Source organism: Thamnophis elegans, chromosome 8, assembly GCF_009769535.1.
Source record: "Thamnophis elegans isolate rThaEle1 chromosome 8, rThaEle1.pri, whole genome shotgun sequence".
In the NCBI taxonomy this organism is placed as follows: domain Eukaryota; kingdom Metazoa; phylum Chordata; class Lepidosauria; order Squamata; family Colubridae; genus Thamnophis; species Thamnophis elegans.
In genome coordinates this window covers 44,328,180-44,343,114 of record NC_045548.1, presented here as the reverse complement: position 1 = coordinate 44,343,114, position 14,935 = coordinate 44,328,180, and the positions used below count along the sequence as shown (strand labels likewise).

The 14,935-nt window shown below is 36.7% G+C and overlaps 1 protein-coding gene across 1 annotated transcript in view; it reads right to left on the bottom strand.

Annotated features, from left to right (window-relative positions):
- Window positions 1–14,935, bottom strand: part of CSPP1 (centrosome and spindle pole associated protein 1) — a 63,534-nt gene that overhangs the window by 9,498 nt on the left and 39,101 nt on the right. The window contains exons 20-29 of the mRNA XM_032222641.1: window positions 14,442–14,573; window positions 12,019–12,123; window positions 11,242–11,302; window positions 11,002–11,125; window positions 8,438–8,580; window positions 6,686–6,820; window positions 5,348–5,403; window positions 3,780–3,846; window positions 2,867–2,967; window positions 2,440–2,590 (exon numbers count right to left, since the gene is read on the bottom strand). Coding sequence (XP_032078532.1) covers window positions 2,440–2,590; window positions 2,867–2,967; window positions 3,780–3,846; window positions 5,348–5,403; window positions 6,686–6,820; window positions 8,438–8,580; window positions 11,002–11,125; window positions 11,242–11,302; window positions 12,019–12,123; window positions 14,442–14,573 — 1,075 coding nt within the window. The remainder of the gene's footprint in view (window positions 1–2,439; window positions 2,591–2,866; window positions 2,968–3,779; window positions 3,847–5,347; window positions 5,404–6,685; window positions 6,821–8,437; window positions 8,581–11,001; window positions 11,126–11,241; window positions 11,303–12,018; window positions 12,124–14,441; window positions 14,574–14,935) is intronic.

Here is a 14,935-nt window from a genome sequence, read left to right as displayed (position 1 = left end):
CATGCGACATATCACGAACCTTTTTTGCATTCGCTGTGCTGGGGTGGGCATGGCCTGCGTGTGATGCATCCAGCCCATGTGCAGCCAGTTTGACATCCCTGAATTAAGTAGTTAAGGCTAGTTTTAATGCAATCAATGATAAGTTGATTATAAATCAGATACATGCTGCAACAAAGGGTTAAGATGATGTTTACTGATTGATCACAGAATTCCAATGAGAAATTCAATTTATAATTCCACTAATGGTAGTCCAGAAAAGGAGGCAATTCTACTGATTGTATGCATCCTATATATTCTGCATCATTAGTCTTTCTATTCCTCAAAACTTCAGATCGAATTGCACAAGTGTATGGCTATCTCTATCATAACAATTATTAGCATTCATCAGAGCCAGTTAGCTTTTCTCAAGTTGGCCAGTGAAGTAGTTCCAAAACTGTACTACTGCTGGCATTCTATATAATGGAATGTGGCAATGTCCTTGGAAAACAGGAAGAGCCTGTTTATCAGCCTACAGTGTGAGAAACAAAATTTGAGTCTGACGGAAGAGGTGGGGTGAAAGCATCTCAGAAGGGATTCTTTCTGCTTTTGGGGAGAATAACAATGAACATAGGTAGGATTACTTTTATGCTTGTAAGATTGATGTCAGCTTTGCAACGTAGTCTAGACAAGAAGCATAACCAGGAGTACTAGATCTGTCTTTATTAGCAATAGCAATAGCATTTAAATCTACAATATATACTGCTCCATAGTGCTTTACAGCACTAAGCAATTTACAGTTCAACATATTGTCTCAAACAATCTGGGTCCTCATTTTACTGACCTTGAAGGGATGGAAGGCTGAGTCAATCTTGAGCTGGTCAAAATCATACTCCTGGCTGTAGGGCAGAGTTAGCCTGCAATACCGCATTCTAATCACTGTGCAACCACGGTGGTGGTAGTAGTAATATTGCAGTATTACAAGGTTATTAAAGGATTACATTAACAGAATCTGCAAGTTTGGAAATACTCCTTATTTACTTCACTTTTAGGCTCCCCAAAATTAGGGACAGTTTTGACATTCCTCTTCCTTTCACTTAAATTTTATCAATCCATTATATAGATTGCAGCTCTTCCCCCATGCCCCAAGGTGATTCCCACATACCCTTACATCCTGTTCTTTTCCCCTGATCCTTGTCCTTTCCTTTTTTTATTCGTGCACTTATTGTAAAAACAAAAGCAAACAGCCCTGTGCCAGGTCATAAGTGTCTGGGAAACCAAGTATGAGCCAGCTAAGGTTGGCAGTCTGACATCTATAATCTCAAATTGAAAAATTGAAGGTAAAGGCTGCAAAGCTGAAGAAAAGATGCTCATTGAAATCCCTCCACATAGTACCATAGTACAGGCCATACTCAAATTCTGTGTCGAAATGTTATCAGAACATGGACTAAATGTGGATTGTATCCAACTCTGAGCATCATACTTTGAGGAGGTTAGCATTAAAATATATGACTGGTATAAATACAACAACATACAATACAGCCATACAACAACAAAATTGATGGGATTGGGTGTCTCTTGCCTCAAGAAGAAAAGGACTGAAGGAAAATATGGTGATACTACTCTTCATAGCACTTAAATATCTTATGCATAAGACCTGAAATATTTGTGTATGGTGATCTAGAAGTGAAGACTCAGTCAAATAAGATTAAATTAAGGAAAATATATTTCAGATGATGACTATTAAGAACAGTAACAGTAACAGCAAGGTGGCAATGAAATCAATAACTGGGAGAGACTCTCCCTCACTGGAAGCCTCTACCTTTAAATTACCTTCATACAATTAGACTTAAAGACCTCTTAAAATTCGGTAGGTCTGTCTGTGATATAAATATAGGACTACATTCAAATGAATCCAACAGTGAAAGGAGGCTACAACTAACTTGTTGCCTAAATTGATCTGCAGCTACCTGTTTTTTTCTGCTTTAGTCGTTTCTTCTTTTAATTACAAGGCTACAAAGTAAATCCAGAGCAATTACCCCCACCCCCACCATTCCATTTTATATGTTAAAGCACTTGCGTATGTTAAAAATCTGAATGTGGGAAGGAAGAGTAATGCAATGCAGCACTCTTGTGTTCTGTGCAGTTTAGCCTTGGTAGCACATTAGCCATGTATTCTGGGTGTGCAGTATATATGAAATACTTTGCCCTTGGCTAGCATTTCCCATCCAATGGATACCAACTGTGCAGGTCATCTTCCAAGAATCCATGGCTAGTTTCTAGTTTCTCAACAATTTCTGAGAATCCTACAAGATGAGCTGCAAATATCTGAAAGCTACCAAGTTTGGGAAAAGTTAATCTAGATAAAGTTTGCTCACACTGTATTAATCAGTTCTTCCAAATCTAACAAAATGTTTAATTCTTCAATAATTTCTGTCCTAACATTCAATAAAGCGATCATACCTATATGAGCGGCATTCTTATGTAGTTCATTTAATCTTTGCAGTCTTTCTTCATTTCTGACTTTTAATTGATCTATATTGAGACTAGAATTTGAGTGGAGAGAGCTGTTGTCCAATTGTGGTGGTGGAGTCACCCTATAAAAAGCATCATCCTGAAGATACAGAGAATTTGATTGAATTATTATGAAATGCTTATCAAATCAACATTACTGGAATTGCCAAAATAATCAAAAATCTGCACATCACAAAGAAATATTATAAAGAAAATGCTAGTTACTTCCTCAGGAGAGGGAGGGAGGGAGGAAGAATGAGAATGAATTTAATTGAATAAGGTGTATTAAAATAAACAGTTGGTAGAATTTTACTTCAACAAGACTTAGGTGCACAAAGCATCAATGGGGAAAAAATCCAATAAATCCCTTTACCACCTTCTCTCTCCTTCTTTCTCTTGCCGATACAGGGGGTGAAGGAGTTGTATTCGTATAGTAGTGATGCTCTTCTAAAATTGGATAAGTTTCACCATCCGTATCTAGGAGAAGCAAGTGTCAAAAATATAAGTTCATACTGGATTTGTAAGCAATAGTGAAATTGCAAAGCTAGTTTTTGAACTATATTAGTTAACCATAAAAGGTAATCCTGAACTTACGACCATTAATTTAGTGATCATTCAAAGTTGTAATGGCACTGAAAAAATGACTTATGACCATTTTTCACACTTACAACCATTTCAGCACCCCTATGCTCATGTGATCAAAATTTGGATGCTTGGCAACTGGTTCATATCTAGGATGATTGCAGTGTCCTGAGGTCCTGTGATCACCTTTTGTGACCTTAAGCAAAGTCAATGAGGAAGCCAGATTCACTTAACAACAGCAGTGATTCACAACAACTGTGGGAAGAAAGGTCATAAAATGGTCTAAAACTCACTTAACAATTGTCTTACTTACCAACAGAAATGTTGGGTTCAATTGTGGTCATAAGTTGAGGACTACTGTATTATGAAAATAACTAGACCAAAAAAGTCTCCAGTAGCTTCATTCATTGAAGAGCTGTAATTTAGAAGATGCTTCAACACACTACATTCAAACTGCTATCGCTATACCTCCGAATAATGGAAAACTATTAAATGTATCTATAGAAACTCAAAAAACTGAAATATCTGACAATCAATTGATTTTATTCCTACAAATATAGGATGATATATGCCTTTCAAACAAACAATAAATATTAGCTGTAACTAAAATGCTGCATAAACCTGAAGGGAATGCAGCAACACATACAAGATAGCTCTTCTTGATAAGTAGTCTGCCAAATATAAAAATACTAAAAAGATAAATTCACCAATAAAAGCACTCTCAGATTCCAGGAGTGATGTTTTCATAAGTCCATCTGAGTCTGCATCTCTAATCTACAAATGAAAAGCAACAGAAAACTCAAGTCAAATCAACAGTCTATTTTGTTTAACATTGATAATAGTTTTCTATTATTCCTACTTGTTCCTATAATAGCCTTCCAATATAGTAAGTCAAGATCCAGTAATCTGGATCTTGACTTAATATATTACTGAATAAATGTAATGCAGTACTGAAAAGTTACCTTTTAAAAAGCAAGCCACAATTTCATTTCCATATATCTTTCATTTTGCACGTATTTAATCTACTCTGAAAATAACTATTCATTCAGAATAGATTTTATTAAGTGAAGGAATAAAATAAAGTTCCAATGAATCACAGCAAAGATGTATTTATCCAATCAACAAGATGCCTCTGTGCAGCCACAAGCAGGGTGGAAGTGCGATAGAATCTGTACAGGTTCACTTGGCACTGAAGGAGGAAAAACCCTAATAGTGAAGTCAATTAATAACTATCAAGACTACTAGCCAGTAGTCATGTACCCCTTTTAAAGGATTAATTTATCTAATCTCTTCTCTAATTGGCAACTATCCTGTTTTGTAATAAATTTCAATTTAACTACAAACAGTTAAAGAGCTACTTTCTTTTCATTGCCATTCTAGGCACACATAACACTGAAATCCAGTATAGCGAGAATGATTTCTATCTTATTTCTCTAATATTATAATGTAATCTTTTTCTGTGTCTCCTTATTAAAAGTAAATTTTCATTTCAGCTGAACTCAATGTGTTATGAATATCTCTCTTTGGTTTTCTTGGAAACAATTTGGAAGTGAACTTTCAGTGCCTTTCAATAGTTGAAACTTTCCTAACAATGGATCTACTTCAATGGATCATTTTGGTTCTCCTTTGTGCAGCTTTTCCTACTCTACTATTTTTATTTCAAAGTGAGATATCTTTAATTTTCTATGTGTCAGCTTATCTGATATTCACATCTCCAGTTTGCAAAAAATACAAAATAATGATATCAATAATGATCAAATTCATTTTGATCAAATATAAGAGTTAAACATATCCAACTCTCATTACTGAGGAAACATTTTAACATTTTAAAATTGTTTTTTAAAAGATAACTAAAGATCCTTTAGAATACTCTTCCAAGTTTCAGCCTTCAAATTACAGTGAAATGTGTAAGAATGACACAACTATTCAATACTGTTAATAAGTGTTCACGATATAAATCCCAGCCCACACTGACCTCACTGTTGCTTTTCAAAGGCACTGTTTACAGAAGCCTTTGAAAATTATACATGCAACCCATGATACCACCTTAACTTAAGACAAATTAGATACCCATTAAAGAAGTCATAGAGACAACTAGGTGGGACCTGCACAGAAAAACCTAGCACTATAATCCTCATTAAAAAAGTGAAATCTCTAATGAAACTGAATATAAAAGGCAAAAGTTCAAGGAATATGAATTAGTACATGTGCACAAAATTATTATTTCCAACAAGGAATAAAAAAAAATGAGTAAGTTTATTGTATTGTTACTCACCAATGCTTTGTCTCTTGGTCTAATGCTAGATACCGGCTCATCAAAATCTAGGGAACCTAATAAAGCAAATATATTGATAAGAAAAATAGAATTAAAAACCAAAGGACCCTGACAGTGTTCCATAACACTAGAATTCAGGAATGTAATAAATATTATCAAAGCCATGCATTCAAAATCACACCAACAGCAGGAGAATTTTACTGAGAAATGGTAATGTTAATTATTAAAATAATATGCTAATAAACAAAAATTGATAATGAAACAGGAATAAAGTAGAAAATTTAATGTTATCACCAAATCCTGTAATTTATTAGACATTTATTGAGGAAATTATGTACAAATAGGATTTTCCTTTTTAATTCCTTTTTAAATAAGTTCTTGATCAATATTCAGCCAATTTGCAACCCCCAAAATATGGGTATTGTATTAACATAGTATTTTTACATTTGTTCTGCAACTTTATTAATTTTTTGTACCTTTTTCCCTCGAAAATAAGACTTCCCTGGATAATAAGCCCAATTGGACTTTTGAGCGCATGTGCTAAAATAAGTTCTTCCCCCAAAATAAGTCCTCTCCCTGAAAATATTGCCAAACAGCAGCAGCAGCCATTAGGTGACCACTCTCGCTGCTTCCTGCACCTCAAAAATAATAAGACCTCCCCGAAAATAAGGCTAAGCACTTATTTTGGGGGTCAAAATAAAATAAGGCGCTATCTTATTTTTGGGGAAACACAGTATTTTGTGCAATTCTATATCACAAGATCTAAAAACCCCAATCAAAGATTCTCTTGTTAATTTTGATATCCCAAAATCATCACCAAGATGGAGTCTCCAGATATCTTTTCATAGAATTTGAATACTGTAACTATGAGGAGCATAGGAAGGTAGGGGAAAACCCACAAGCACCAATGGCAGAAAAATACTGCAGCTATTAGCCAAGTGATATGACAAAACTCAAAGCTAATAGCAATAGGTATCCACTGATTTTCTATTAAGATAATAAATTGTAGGAGATCATCAGGTTGAGCCCGAAGAAGGGGTCAAACAAGTCATCAATCTTGAGTCCCTTTACGCCACAAGAGATCTAAGTCCAGCCCATCTTGAATTCCATTGACTCTGCCCAAATTAGTTTTGACTGTTAGTAGTTCAGATTCTCATATAGAGCATAAGCTTGCAATAAACCTTTATATTCATTTGAACTGCCTGTGCTTCTGATTTTTCCGCGCTTGACATAGTTATATTTGGGGTATAAGTGGGTATGTGCAAAGACCAAGATAAAGATTGCAGAGTGAAATTAAAACCATGAAAGATCCATCTACTTTGAGGAGCCCTAGCTTACCTTCTGCATTTCTCCTCATTTTTTTAAGTTTCTTTTTTTGCTCTCTTAGCAATGCTAGCTGCTGAATGTCCAGACTATCATTATTGGTGGGAGGATCAGGATATAAATGTCTTGTTTCTACTCGTGTATCTGAATCTATAACATAAAATAAAGCATTTAGAAGTCTCATATCGTTTTCTTCAAACATACATAACTCTTTGTAACAGATTTGAACAGAAAAATTTGGCAAGGGGGTAGGGGTGGACTAAATACAAATGATCTATATATTCAATGACTTTATTAAACAATTACTATTTGAGATGATTTGTCTTATCTTTTTATGTGCATTTTCAATTGTGTTAAAAATCATTGGCTACACTATGGGCTTTTGCAGGATTTCCTAAACCCTCGGTTAGTTTTTATTTTCTTCAAGTGGCTTCATTTTTTGGTGTGTATGCCTGCTTTGCAAAGTTTGGAGATTTCTTGCTTTTTTATTTATAAGTAGTCCTGTTTGGACTACTTGTTTTTGATAGGTGAAATTAATATTTCGGTTTGTTTTCCTTGTTTACGATTTCAGCCAGCCTATTCTGTTCCTTTCCTTGATCCCAACACTACCCTTCTTTTTTCTTTGTCATCCATCAGGCAATATTCCATACCTACTGTAGTTCCAATTGGACTCTTCGCTGTTTTTTGTTTTGGTTACACTGGGTGCGAGTTATAAAAATATTTTATACTTTGCAAGCTTCAAGTTTCTATTTATAGCAATAGCAATAGCAGTTAGACTTATATACCGCTTCATAGAGCTTTCAGCCCTCTCTAAGCGGTTTACAGAGTCAGCATATTGCCCCCAACAACAATCCGGGTTCTCATTTTACCCCCCTCGGAAGGATGGAAGGCTGAGTCAACCTTGAGCCTGTGAGATTTGAACAGCCGAACTGCAGAACTGCAGTCAGCTGAAGTAGCCTGCAGTGCTGCATTTAACCACTGCACCACCTCGGCTCTATGTGCTGATAAATTTTCTCTCTATGTTATTAGCATCACTACATATAGAATAGCTTTTAGAAAACTATGAACACAATTCATGTTTGTTTTTACTGTGGTGTTGTGGCCCAGCAGGAGCCGTTGGAGCTGCCACCAGACTCCGACAGCGAGGGGCCCTATGAGTCGGTTCTGGAGGATGTGGAGGATCCTGGACAGGGTTCCGACTCCGAGCAGGCCGCAAAGAGACTGGTTGACCACCAGGTGGCGCCTGAGCCTTGAACCAGTGGGGAGGAGACAAGGGAGAATGATCCAGAAGCCAGCAGTGAGTTGTTCCTGGATGCATGTCATCGAAGAGCTACTAGGCGTCAGGAACAATTATGCAATTACAGGAGATGATTGTATTCAGCTGGTACAGGTTAGGCTACTCTCCAGACTATAAAAGCTACTTGTGCACACGGCCCTCTTTGTAGAAGTCAATGCAGGATTGAATGTCGGAGGACAGTTCTGTGAGCTTGGTAGGCTGGATTGCTGCCAAGCCTTATCTGTGTTTATTGCTGCCTGAGTTTGTCTGAGTTGCTGCCAAGGTCTTTATCTGTTTGTTTGCTTGGCTTTCAGCCACCAAGGTTCTGGTGTTTTGCTAATTAAAGTACATTCCAATTAAGCTTGTCTCGGCATTCATTACTGGACGGAGGAGGGGATCAGAACACTGTGGTACACACAGAAATGCTGAAAAAATGATTTTGATGCTTGTTGCTTCATTCTTTGACATCATTTCAGAGTTTGTCAACTAACCTTTATATTTAAGTTCATTAAATTCACGGAAATTCTGTAGATTAATAGGATCAGCAATCTCCTTTGAAGATGGTCGCCTTACTGGAGCTTGCATGCGGAGTCTGGCCATTTCAAATACATCCAAATTCTGTTTATCTTTTTTCCTATGAAAGTTACCAAATCATGCAAAAAGATGATCCAAATTTCGAATATATACAAGTTCACTTAAAATTAAAAGAAAATTTAGAATTAAACAGATGATAAAAATGGGTCTAAAACAAAATGAAAAAATGTTCCAATTTTGTGAATTCTAGAAAGCCAGTTATAAAAGACATGGAGAACCCAATTTTTACAATTTACTAATTACAAACACTACATGCAGCAATACCTATGACAATATGCATTGCCATGCATTATTTTAGGTTTTAGGTTATTTTAGGCAAATAGTTTCCATTAAAGTTTAGCTATTAATGGTAGCTATAAATTAAGAAATACAAATAATCTCCAAGATGAAAAAGTTAAATATATCAAGTATTTCATTAAATAAAGCAGCCAGGGAGGAAACTGTTTAATTATGTCTTGGAAAAACTTGAATCTCCAATCTAAATACAAATGATTAAAAATGAACTAAATTAAGCAATTGCTTAAATCTAGGAATGTCTACTTGAAGCCATCAACACACTGATTGTATCAGTTAGCCCCCGGATGGCAAACCTATGGCACACGTGCCAAAGGTGGCATGCGGAGCCATTTGTTAGGGCATGTGAGGCGTTGCCCTGTCAGCTGGCCAGCATGCATGTGTGCGCTGGCCAGCTGACTTTAGCCTTTTTTTGAGGCCATTTTTCACCCTCCCCAAGCTACAGAGGCTTTATAGGAGCCTGGGGAGGGCAATAACAGCCTCCCCTGCCCACCTGGAGGCCCTCCGGATGTTTCAGGAGCTTCCCTGAAGCCTCCGGAGTGCAAAAAAACAGCCCTACGGGCAAACTGGAAGTTCGGGAATGGACTTCCAGTTTGCTCGTAGGGCAAGTTTAAGCCCTCCGGAGCCTTCAGGGCCTTCTTGAGGCTTCCCTGAAGGCTCCAGAGGACGAAAAACGACCCTACGAGCAAACCGGAAGTCACTTCCGGTTTGTCCGTAGGGCCGTTTTTAGTTTTCTGGAGCCTCCAGGGACCTTCAGGATGCTTCCCTGAAGGCTCCGGAGGGCTTAAACTGTCCCTACGAGCAAACCCGAAGTCCTTTCCCGAACTTTCAGTTTGCTTGTAGGGCCGTGTTTTTGCGTTCCAGAGGCTTCAGGGAAGCTCCTGAAACATCCGGAGGGCCTCCGGGGGGGAGGCTGTTTTCACCCTCCCCAGGCTCTTATAAAGCCTCTGGAGCCTGGGGAGGGTTTGAGTTTGAGTTTTATTTCATTTGTATGCCGCCCTTTTCCCTGAGGGGACTCAGGGCGGCTCACAACTCAAAGGGAAGGGGGATACAGACAGTATAACAACAACACAAAACAATGCATAATTAAAAAAGCGCAACAATCATACCATTCGAGATAGGGGCAACGATTCTTTAGCCCCAGGCCTGTCGGAACAGCCAGGTTTTAAGGGCTATGCGGAAGGCCTGGAGGGTGGTGAGGGTACGAATCTCCACGGGGAGTTCGTTCCAGAGGGTCGGAGCAGCCACAGAGAAGGCTCTCCTCCGGGTAGTCACCAGTCGACACTGGCCGGCGGATGGAATTCGGAGGAGGCCTAGTCTGTGGGATCTAATTGGTCTAGTGGAGGGTGAAAAAAGCATGCACAAAATGGGGGGGAAGCGCCTGTCATGCACGCATGTGCACTGTGGGTCGCAAATTGCATTATGGGTGTGGCACACCCACACACAACCCCCCTGCACTCCTCCCGCTTTTGGCACGCGAGCCAAAAAAGGTTCACAATCGCTGAGTTATCCCTCACCTTGACAATATGGGTTTGTTTGGTTGTTATTGTTTAACTATAAAGCAGAATTTCTTTAGATCATAAACTACTTCAGAACCAGATTCATCACAGTCCTATCTGATATTCCACCATGGAGCAGCTCCAGAAGAAAAAAACTATAGAAAGTTTTTCCTTTAATTTTCTATAGAATGTATTTTTGGTCTCTCCTAATGAAAGGATACCAGTTCACATACAAAACTACGTGTGGTAAAGTATATATGGTAATGTATCTGTTGTAACAAAACATAGAAAACCAAAAGACCAAATACTGTCTTCAGATACTTTTTCATTCTAAAATGTTTAACTCCATACAAGTATCCTTACTGCTAATTAAAGTAGGGGCCACAACACCTGGGCTACGGTCCAATATCAGGCCACGGCCTGTTTTGGAATCGGGCCGTGGAAGTGGCAGGAGAGCACACATGCACAGCTCCACTTGCATGAGCAGCAGGCAAGTGTGCTCGTATAAATGGAGTTGCACATGTGCCCAGCCTTCACTCACACAAAACCATCTCCTCTCCCCACCCCAAGCTGGAAAGGTTAGGACCTGCTGAATTAAAGTATTCATTACTTTCCCAAGAAGAAATGTGTATTTTATCAAACGATTTGTAACAAACCAAACTCTTTACCCTTTCCCTGGCATTTCATCATCATCACTGTGTACTCTAAACAACTGTTCCTGTAGTCGTCGCTCTTCACTGCGGAGCTGCTTTCTCATCTCCGAAAGTTCATTTATTACATTCTTTTTTTCTTCTGCAAATTCAGTATAACAATAATTAGGTACAGAATGCCTAGTATTCATTTTCCTTTAGAAATATTTATTCTGGTCATTAACACAACCAAAGTAAGAAGAGTTATAGATTTCTTACCATATGCACGTAACTGATTTCTTCTAGCTGGCACTGGCGGGGATTGAGCTCTGGGGACATCCTAGGAAAAAAAAATAAATTTACATTTATCTTGGGGAAAAAATTTCATCCATAAGAGGGGAAATAGCTCACTTTTACTGGCTTTGCTGTCATGCATTCTAAGGCCTGATTACATATGATACTAACAATATAATTCATATTCAAGTAATTTTTAAATTAAATATTAAATATTGAAGGTGGAAACTATAACCAGGAAAAAGAGATATAATCCTTCCTTTCTCAATTACATTATCAATAACCATAACCCAGTCCTTTCCATAACATTTAGTATTAAGAAATGAATAATCCATTGGTTTTAATGATAGATATTTCCTTAATTTTAAATGCTGCATGGGAAGGATGTTCCTTTTAAAAAAAAAAGAAATACGTCTATCTATATTAACTTCCCATTCCTATCAGCCATTTAATTTTTAAAATTATTATTAACCACACTGTAGAATTACACATTCTTAGAACCTCTAAGTCATGGAACATATGCTACAAGCTGAAGAAAGCAAAATTAGACTTAAAGTTGCCAGGTTTGGAAAATAGTGCTCTAAACTGTAGCTAAGGTAAAGTCAATAAAATTATTAAACATTACTAAGGAGAATAAATATATAAATTAATATGTTGATGTGCCCTTTCCTCAAGTAACTTACAATCTTTCAAGAACACAATTAGGAAATATAACACTAAAAAATCATTCCTGAATTACACCTGTCTAATAAGCAAACATACCTGTGTGTAATAAGACAAACGACTCTCCATCAGAACTTTTCTTCCTTCTTGTACTAATGGTTTACTCTGAAGAGTTGGTATAAGAGGAGAAGGTTGTCTAGAAATCTGATAAACAACAAAACGGGCAGATGAAAATGTACATTTCTAAAACTGACCTCAACAAGTACAATAGTTAAACTATCAATTTAAAAAATCATTATAATTTTCTTTTGATGTAATATTAATGAATGTTCTGATTTGACTATATTTATTTTTAAAATGATAACAAGGGTTTTTTAAGGAACATATTTGTGAAAACTCACTGTTAAATAATATATAGAATCTACATTTTTGGAAGCAAAAAACAGTACTGACTAATGTTTGCATTCTATCTTGCTAATACTAATGGAAGTTCAAGTTTCGGATTAGTTTTGTATTAAAAAAATTAAACATTCTATTAAAAATTAGAATACACAAAAAGGAAAAACGTGGCAGAAACCCTGCTCTACCATAAAACTCAATGAAGGTAAATACATTTATGTAGAGATGGCAGCGCCATATTTCCTGATGCTCTCTGCCCCCAAATTTTTCAGACTGTCGGGGTATAATTCTGGTCATGTTAATTTGAACATGAACAGAACAACATACAATTAGGATATCAGAAACCTAACACTGCAAAATCTCATATTCTTCTCTTGAGGCCACTCTTTCAGAAAGGGGCTTTTATCCCAGACACAGAACTAACGTATGCCTTTCTTCTAACTGGGACTGGAGAAGACTGGATTCTGAGGACATCCCAGGAAAATATTAAAAGGTTATTTAGAAATAAATCACATCCATTAAAGACTGTTCAGTCCCTGTATCTTACTCATCTTTAATTTCCCTGTTTCCTTTTCTTTAATGTCTGATGGACAGAAACTAAAGAATATTGAAAGAAATCATTGTGAATAACGTAAGATTTCTATAGGTTTTTTTGTACTTTGACATTCATTTTGTAATATTTCCTTTTATACTAGTTGGCTATTATAATTCAGGTAGGTAAATTAAGTTTGTGCTATCATTCTATTATATATATGTATATACACTTTCTCAAAATAAATCTCTCATACACCATGGAATGAAAATAATAACTGAAATTTAGCACAAGTTAAATAAAAAAAAATTGAATATGGTCTATAATACTAATAAGACAAATGGACACTATCCTTAGCTCTGAGCATGTGGACAAAAGGGAAAAGAAAAAGCAGAATGGTAAATGGACATTTCTTTTCTGTTTTGCAACTATCTTGCAAATTTTTATCAATACATAAACAATGGCTGTGTGGATCCAATAATCCATTGCCCAGACCACTGGGCACAAGTTCTCACTAACAGAGAGACTTAAAAGTTCTCCCTACCCTATTCTTTATCCATACAAAGTGCATTTGTGAAGTGTATGTGTAAACCTGATGTTCAATTAACACAATATTGAAAGAAAAACAAATGCTCTGATGTGACAACCACCAAATAGGACTTGGCCCATTATAGAATGAAATTCCATCAGTTATGCTGTGATCAGCTAAGCCTCAACAGCACAACCCAATGAAAGCTAAGTCTGTTTAATATATTTACCAATGTTCTATACTACTCTGAACTCTTACGAATTATGCTGCTAAATATTTTAGATGCACAAAGTTGAATTTACATATTCAGACCTTAATCTAGGGAATGTCTGCAGTAATTCTTAACTTACAAGTGGTCATTTAACAATCTTTCAAAGTTATGACAACCTCGGAAAGGCTGCTTTATGGGCTATAAAGCACTTCCAGCCCAGAGGTGCTATTCTGCTGGTTCGCCCCAGTTCGGGCAAACCGGTAGCAGTGGCAGGAGGCTCCGCTCACCCACCCAGACATCATCACAGATGTTCTGTGCATGTGCAGCAGGTTCTGTGCATGCGCAGAAGTGCCCCATGTGTGCACCCAGTTCCAAACCGGTAGCAAAGAGAAAACCATTACTGTTCTGGCCACCATAAATCATAGTGTGCATCCTCTCCTGCAGTCACATGATCATATTGCAGGCAAAACAGCACACAGTGAACTGAAGAAGCTTTTTGGATGAAAAGTGAAATGTCTTCAAAGGAAAAATAAGGAAAGTCCAGCTGCCTTTTGAAAAAGCACCTTTGGGGGCCCCAAATTTAAACATTCCAATGTTCTATGCCATTAAGAGATTTTTTTAAATAATATGTACAGTAAGTTGTTTTGCAATTTCTTTTACAATAATTATTGGTGCATTGGATTCAAACATCAAACTAGGAGCTATTCTTATTGATGTCCTAGAAACCATGCAGTTTTGAGAGTGAAGCATTTTGAGATGTGCTTAGAACTGCAGTTTTGAATTCTATGGAGATGATCCCACTTGGATCTAAGGTAATAAGGACAGACTTTAAGATTTTGTTTTTAAATTACCTTCTCATCAATCAAATATTTTTCAGTTTCAACATCCTGTTTATTCTTTTCTTCTTCCTCTATCTTTCTCCTTTCAGCTTCTTTCTTTCTTTCTTCAGCTAATTTATATAATTCTTCATTTTTTAATCTTTGCTATAAAGATAAAAATGGAATGACAAAAAACAAATTTAATGTTGATGACATAACAATTGATCAAACTGCATCTCTGAAGTCTTTTCTTGCACTGCAAAGAATGAGAAAGCCTATTCATATGTAATATTACCAAGTGCCCACTTAAATATTTATGTGAGAGATTTGTAAATCAAACTGATATATTTAAAATCTTTTCATTTTATATAAATTGCATTACATATATTAATTAAATTACTTGCTGTTCTCCACTTAACAGGAGTTCTCCAATTAAGGAATAGAAATAGACATTTTCTTTACTCATGTATTAATTAAAGTGAAGTTGGAATACTAGTGAAAAATAAGTACATTTTACCTGCTCATTA